The following is an 8,262-nucleotide window of genomic DNA, read 5'->3' as shown; positions in this document are numbered from 1 at the left end:
TTAAAATAATCACATTGTATTATTTTGCATATGCTTATCACATAGGAAGGATCACAAAACATTTTAGACTCCATACAGGTTAATTTGCTTTATTTTCAAAGCAAAAGCAAACCTTCAGCCACACACAATTACCATATGTCTTCAGCTTTGAATAAACAAAACAAGTCAACAATGATGAAAAGTTAACAATATTTATATTACTATAGTTTACGGTTATTACAAGCATAAGAAAACAGTTTTTTCTTTGTGACGTTTCAGGAGAACACACGCTCCTTTCATCAGACATTTATTTTCATTTTGACTAAAGATACAGTTATAACAATGGTTAGTAATTTTTAAACTAATAAATAAAATAGACTGCTTTTTTCACAGTTAAGTTGCTATATTACAACAATGTAACATTGACAACATCCATTATATAACAGATTCTTTTTGTTTAAAAATTACTAACCATTGTTATAACTGTATCTTTAGTCAAAATGAAAATAAATGTCTGATGAAAGGAGCGTGTGTTCTCCTGAAACGTCACAAAGAAAAAACTGTTTTCTTATGCTTGTAATAACCGTAAACTACAGGAAAATAATTCTATCATGCAAGCAATGCGTACATACAAGAAAAACTATTTATATTACGTTTACCAAGACAAGAGAAGTCCTTGGTGCTTTTTTGGACTTGAGAAAGTTGGTGAAAACCTTATCATCATATCATTTTATTATTTTCATTAACTAGGAAGACCTATAAGTTGACGACATTTATATTCAAGATGTTCAGCAATGAAGGTTCATACTTCTATAAGAAAACTCTGGCACTGCTCTGTTGTTATCCTGCATTAGCTGAAGTACTCAAAATTAGTAAATACTTTCTTGTGTTATATGGGAAGAGCAGAGACTAATCATCTAAACTCTCCAGTGGCGTCTCACTTAGAAGAAGGCCTCTTTCCCAAAGATCACCAGCAATTTGCATCTGTTTAATGAAAAAACAATGCATGAATTAGAAACAGTAACATTCTTGAGGGAAGAAAAGTATATTAGAAATGCAAAACACAAGACAAAGATTTTCCATTCTTTAGCAGAATCAGTTGAAAATTTTACTGCCTCATTTAAGATAATCATGAAAATACCCCAGCAATCTTCGGCAGAAAGATAGTGAGTCGATCATTGCATGTGCTCTGCCACCAATTTGTATTAACACCGAATCGTTAGTGCAAAGTGTCACTTCTTCACATGCAGATACGATGTAAGTAAGAATGTTCTTCCTGCATGCTTCCTTCCTTTGCACAGAAATGTGACGAAGAATTTTTTATGCTCAGCACAGACTGATACAATTGTTTCACATCAAGCTGTAGTGCAATCCCAGCTGGTGTCACTGTCAGGATAGCATTATGTACAGAGTACAGTCAACGGCAAATTGTCCATCGTTATTTTCATCACTTTTTATTCTACATTATGTGCTGTTTTAAGCAATTAAATTATGTTGGTGTGAAACAGGCATTGCCCTCTGCTTATTGACGTCTTTATTTCAATTCATTATCATCATATTATGCAATACAGACCGAATGAAAATGGTGAAGGACAATTTGCCTACTGTTTCTTTTGCCGTTGAGTGTACAAAGGCTGGAAGACTTACCTGCCGATCGAGACCATCTATAGGTAACTGATTGATGGGTACATAGTCAGGATACGAGTTAATCAGAAACTCCACGGCTGGTCCAAACTCTTCAGGAATTTCAATGAACTGTGGATCATCTGCATGATATTCTCTGGAATTATCAACGCAGTAGTAGACTCGAACAGCATCCTCCTCCACCACTAGCCTAAGGGAAAAAGAGTAAACATTTATTGTTTATGAGTTCCGAATTTCCAAACATAGTTCTTTATTAGCATGCTTGCTGTTACTCATCGGATGACTTATTATTAATTGAAATATTGTGTGAAATCAAGTGTCATGTGACAAAAAATAAAGTTGTCTTAATTTATAGTTGCTTTCGAGAATCATCTTTGCTTTTGTTACTAGGGTTTTCCACAGAGTGCATGCTATAATGCTAATTGTATTTTTTAGTTTTGCAAAGGTACAAGTAATTTCGTACCATATTTTGCCATCAAAATAGTGGCCGCAGTGGCTGTCGGTAACGCGTCTGACTACCATGCTAAAGATCCCAGGTTCAATCCCTGCCCAGTTCAAATCCGGTAACTTTTCTAACAATGGAAGCGGCCCCGGCGCCCATCCAGCATCGAATGACATGGGTACCTGGAGGGAAACCCTGGGGGGTAAAGGCGGTCAAGGGCGTGATGCTGATCACATCACCCCCACTCACGAACAGATCAAGAAAGTGTGGGGCATTACCCCCACACCCCCTATATGCCTTCATATAGCATGGTGCTAAGCACAGGGGAGCACTTTACTTTTTTTAATTTTGTCATCAATAAAAAATCAGTTTATTTATGCAGCCACAACACTGAGTCTGAAGTAGTCTGATAGTTATGTAAAATCCCAGAATGCTGAATAATTTTGCAAGAAATTGTAGGATGGGGAAAGGGAGGGAAGTGATGAGATAGGGGGAGGGAGAGAGAGAAAGAGAGAATATTTTAATCTTTCCTTTTCTTCAGTGTTCAGATAAAATGTCACATACTTCCACTGTCCAACCTTATAATATGTGTCACTTTATGTGAACAGGAGTGTACAAATGCAGAAATTGATCTTTATGGGAAAGGCTGAAATGTCGTGTACAATATCTAAGGAGGATAAATAAAAAAAATAATGCTATCAACAATTTAGCACAAGATTACAAATTTTCAACTATGTAACAGTTGGGCTGAAAAGTTCGTAGGCTGACTCATAGATGGCGTTACTAGAATTAAATCCATGTGATTTTTACTTAGTACTAACCTTCAAAAGATACGTGTATAAATTTCACAGCTGCCGGATAATTAGTTCGTGAGATATAGCATTGTGAGTGAAGCAGCTTTTGTTATTGTGAAAAAATGGATAAAAAAGAATTTCGTGTGTTAATAAAGCATTGCTTTTTGGCGAAAAAAATACTGTTGAAGCCAAGGCTTGGCTTCATAAACATTATTCGGACTCTGCACCAGGAAAATCAACCGTTGAGAAGTGGTTTGCTAAATTTAAACGAGGCGAAATGAGCATCGAAGACGATGCACTCAGTGGACGCCCCAAAGAGGCTGTTACCGACGAAAACATCAAAAAAGTCCACAAAATAATTTTAAATGATCGTAAAGTCAAGTTGATCGAGATAGCTGAGACTTTAAAAATATCGTTTAAAGGATGAAATCACGAAAAAACGGCCCCATTTGAAGAAGAAAAAAGTCATCAAGACAATGCACCGTGTCACAAATCAATGAAAACGATGGCAAAATTATATGAATTAGACTACGAATTGCTTCCCCATCCACCATATTCTCCAGATCTGGCCCCCAGTGACTTTTTCCTGTTTGCAGACCTTAAAAGAATGCTCGCTGGAAAGAAATTTAGCACTGATGAAGAGGTAATCGCCGAAACTGAGGCCTATTTTGAGGCTAAAGAGAAATCGTACTATAAAAATGGTATCGAAAAATTGTATGACCGCTATAATCGTTGTATCGCCCTCGAAGGCAACTATATTGAATAATAAAATCGAATTTTGTCAAAAAAAATATTTTTTACTATGTTAGCCTACGAACTTTTCAGCCCAACTGTTACATGCAATATAATGACCCACTTTCATTATTTTACACAAAAATTCAGTTTTTTTGTTGTAGGTAGAGATTTTAATATAGGAAATTCCTTACCTCAAAATATTTGCTCTCAACAATTTTATGCAGTCATCTGGTTCCAGTTCCACCCTATTCTCTACTTGTCCATCAACAAGCCTTTCTCCACACTCAAACACTGACCGGCTCTTCTCATCTGTGGAAAGAAGAGTCTTCTATTAACCTTTACTGCACGGCACTTTTTTACCCTATAAACCTTCTGTGAACAGGAAGTTTTCAGGCAAGTCATTTTCAAATGTGCAGGAACGTGTTCTTTAAAAAACTACAGTAGATTTTATGTTTTCAGAGAACCAAGATTTAAAAAGCCTAAAATGCAGGAAAATGAAAAACTGGGGGATTTTATAACACTTTGCTATGTTGAAACCAAGACTGAATGTACAATGGGGGAAAATCTGGGAACATGAAATCAGGCTGTCACTGTTAGAGTTGGTGTTTTAAGTCCACTTTATGCACAGTGAGGCTAATTGGGACTGGACCTACTATTTAAAGTAGGATTCGAACCACACTGTGCCTCCACCGGGTATCGAACCCAGGACCCCTTGATTACAAGGTGGCAATGCTACCACTCTGCCATCGGGGAGGCCCAGGCTGCCACTGTAGTTTCATTCTCCCTTCCAAGAGGCATAGTCAAAAGAAAAGAAAATTTAAAAATCAAAATGTTACCTAAATATATTCATTTGGCAAATCAGCATGATCAAATCTAATTGCTCTTTATATCAAGGTAGGACATCACAATGTTAATTCCTGCAAAAGTCTTAGGAAAACAATGTTATACGAGAATGTTCTGAATTGCATGGATGTACAGGGTGAGTCAAAAGTCAGGAACCATAGTGTTATTCACTTCAGCTTATATTGTCTATATGATATGCTCAATATGTTGACCCTCTTCAGCAAGGCACATGCTCAGACACTCTCAGTTCTTCGTGACACTGAGGATTGTGGCAGGTGATCTTTGCACGGCACATTCTGTTATCTTCCCTTGCAGATGGTGTAGGTCGCAAATCTGGGGGAATAAAATCAGGTGACCCCATAGGTAGTAATAGGTGTGAGGTCAGGGGACCTCTGGGTCACTAAACGGGGCCTCACCGACTTATCCACCTTCCCGGAAACTGGTCATCCAGCCACTGATGTACGATTAATTCATTAGTCCTCTGGTTCCTGACTTTTAACTCACGCTGTATTTTTCTCACTAAAAATTTGATAATTTTCTTTACTAAGAGAACAAAAACAATGTCTATCTATGAAACATAGATTTAAATGTTTGGGAGGCTTCATTCATTGTAGAATAACATTGGAAGAAATTAAATAATGAGAATGGCAACACAGACTCACTATGGAGTTTGATTTTTCACAAGTGGAGAATGCCACCACCTTTGTGATTTAATCCTACAGATAAGATCAATAATCTTTAAAAGAATTATTAACTACCTGATGTTATTTGTGGTGAGGAAGAGGTGGGAAAGGAGTTAGGAGAGGAAGTGATGAAGGCCCTGTTGTTCGCTTATGACTTAGTGATATGGAGAAACAGGGAAGAAGTAGTACAAAGACAGCTTGATAGTTGGAATGAGGAAACCAGAAGAGCAGGAATGAAATTCAGTGCAGAAATGAGTGAGGTGCTAATAACAACAAGAAACAGAGCCAGAAATGAACCACCAAGAATAAAGATTGACACGGAAGAGTTGAGTGTAGTGGAGAGCTTCAAATATCTAGGAAGCATAATTGAGAGAAGTGAAAGAATAGATGAGGAGGTAAACAGAAGAGGACAAATGGATGGTTGACTCTAACAAAGCATTCGAAGATTAATATGGAACAGGGATGAACCTATGAAACGCAAGAAGGTAATACATAACACATACTATGTGCCAATAATCAAGTATGGAGCAGAGACTTGGACAATGACAGAGAGAGACAAAAGAAAGATGCAGGCAGTGGAGATGAAATTTTTACAGACAGTGGGTGTAGTGAAGCTTCAGGACAGAATAGCTTAGGCACAAATGAGATGCTTGTTGATTTGCTTTATTTTACTTCGCCTTTTATGCCACGTTTGGCTAATTTGTGAAGATGGGGATGAGTGATGATATGATGAAATTTATGAATGGACCCCTGGCGTTGTATCACGATGTGCTAACCACTCTGCCACGGGAGCTGGCACAGATGAGATGGTTCGGACACATGAAGAGGATGGATGCAGAAAGACTGCCAGTAAGAGCTTACAATGCACAAGGAGTGGGAACAAGGCCAAGGGGAATGCCAACATGTCAGTGGGAAGAGCAGATATTGGAGAGTGCTGGGAGAAGAGGACAATAATGGAACACCGTGAAAAGAGAGGAGTGGTGGAAGACCAGAAGAAAATGGAGAGGCTTGACTTCTATGCTGACCCAGCCAGAGTCAGGAAACGGCAAAGGATGACAATATTTGTAATCCCTCACCGTGGCTGTGTGGTCTAAGGCATCAGGTTTGAGTCTCATGGAAAAAGTGTAACAACTTTTCTCCCGAGATTTCAGCCAGTGTATGGGACCAGTGGCCACTCACCATTGTGAGGAAATTGGGGAGCTACGAATGAGTAGTGTAACCCGATCATGAAAACCTACAACAAATGGGGCTTCGTCGTGCTGACCACAAGTCACCCCACCCCGTAACTGGTTGGATGATAGCCCATCTCTGCTGAGGCATGTGGGAATGAGGTGAGGCAGGTAGTCGATAAGTGGGCTCTGGCCCTCAAGGGATGTTGTACCATGGGTTATTATGATGATATTTGAGATCCATGATTGAAATTTGAAAAGATCTTGAACAAAGAAATTACTTTTTTCAGTTAAGTTAGTTCCAACAATGTACCACTATTAAAGAGATTCATTGTGTAACTGCTTCTTTCTGTTCTTTCTTGTTAAATTTATCCCATTGTTATAACTGTATCATTGCTCAAACTAAAAATAAATGTCTGATGAAGGGAGTGTTACAACAAAAATTGTGTTTATATGTTTGTAACAGCCGTAAACGACAAGAGAAATGAATCTATGCATAGTAGTTCAAGGAAACATGTAACCAATTGACCCACCTGGTCATGGGAGCTAACAATCAATCTAAAATATTTGCCCATATCTAGAAAGATAGTAAATGTAAACATTATGTTTCCATTGCAAACTTAGTGTGAATAGAAAAATTTGATTGCATTCTGAAACATTTAATAATTTGATATTAAATTTAACAATTGAGAAAAATCAAAGCAGCAGCCTTCATAACAATGGCCCAAAACCCTTCCTTTAAACTGCCAAAGCCTTCGTCATGGTTGGAGCACTTTTTCACCTTTCAACAAGACTAGGTCACGTGTTCGAGTCCTTGTTAACCTTGTTTTTCGAGCTGTGCATGCAGACGACCAACATATTGGTTCATATTACATTTTGTGTGCCAGGTAGGAACATGAAACAACTTTCATTTCATTACGAAAGGTCCATACTATGAAAAGAAAGCTAAAGTTTGCATCCTTTTCTTATAGGAGTGGGGAAAGACGGGGCGAAGTCTAGATTTTTATTCTTTTTTCATGGAAATTTGGGGAGCACGGCCCACCCCACCCCTTCTTTTTCACTTTGGCATTCTGAATTGTACACAGTTGCATGCCCTGGTGTCTTAGCTTCAAAACAAAACTTATCCAAAGCAGACTGGTTCAATAGTCTACGAGTTATAATAACGTTTTTCCGAAATAAGTGTAAAAATTAAAAAATCGCACGGAAAAGCCTCGGCGAAATAAGGGTTACTTCCGTAAACCTGCCCGGCAGTCATCCTTTGCCGTTTGCTGCCTCTGGCTGGGTCGGCATAGAAGTCAAGCCTCTCCACTTTTTCCTACTCCAGTGTGAGCCTCAGCTACTGGATGGGTCACAGGTGGTAGATAGTTAGGGTGAACATACGTCCCTTTTGACCGGGACAGTCCCTTTTCATAGGCGCGTCCCAGTCGTCCTGTTGATATGATGAAAAACCAATATTTGTCCCATTTTATAAAAGTCTAGCTTGAAAGCTAAGTCTACATTGGAGAGAGAAAAAGTTTCCAAAAAATGCTAAAAGAAATGTTGATGGAATTTTTAAGCTAGCGTCATGGAAAGACTGTGGCAAAATAGATGGACTGCATTTCAAGAACTTTATTACAAGCACAAGCAAAACGTTTCATTGTCGTCAAGAACTTTCTAGCAGACAGTAGTATACTGATACTGTTAAGTTAGCTCGTTTCTCTGGTTATATTTTTTGGGTGTGTTCCATTTGTAGAGCAGTAAATAAGTATGGCCAGGAAGCCTAGTATGAATATATGTAGTTTCAATACGAACAGTCAAAATGAATTCAAATTTCTGAGTCTTGACACAAAGACCAATCTCCTGTTGTGTGTCAGATATGTGGGGTAAGTTTTTCGGGGAGTTTTATGAATGGTTTGTGAAGACTAAATCTGTTCTCAAGAAGATTGGATCTTCTGATAATTAATTCTGCTATTTCTCAACTTCAGCGTAGGACT

General features: G+C 38.3%; 1 protein-coding gene across 1 annotated transcript in view; it reads right to left on the bottom strand.

Moving 5' to 3' along the window:
• Nucleotides 1–621: 621 nt before the first annotated feature.
• Nucleotides 622–8,262, bottom strand: part of LOC145980723 (ribosomal oxygenase 1-like) — a 43,906-nt gene continuing 36,265 nt past the window's right edge. The window contains exons 10-12 of the mRNA XM_083113786.1: nt 3,786–3,903; nt 1,627–1,813; nt 622–963 (exon numbers count right to left, since the gene is read on the bottom strand). Of these exons, the coding sequence (XP_082969912.1) occupies nt 889–963; nt 1,627–1,813; nt 3,786–3,903 (380 nt within the window). The 3' untranslated portion in view covers nt 622–888. The remainder of the gene's footprint in view (nt 964–1,626; nt 1,814–3,785; nt 3,904–8,262) is intronic.

Source organism: Lepisma saccharinum, chromosome 28 (genome assembly GCF_977018435.1).
Source record: "Lepisma saccharinum chromosome 28, izLepSacc3.1, whole genome shotgun sequence".
Taxonomy (NCBI): Eukaryota; Metazoa; Arthropoda; class Insecta; order Zygentoma; family Lepismatidae; genus Lepisma; species Lepisma saccharinum.
This window is presented reverse-complemented; position numbering and strand designations above follow the sequence as displayed.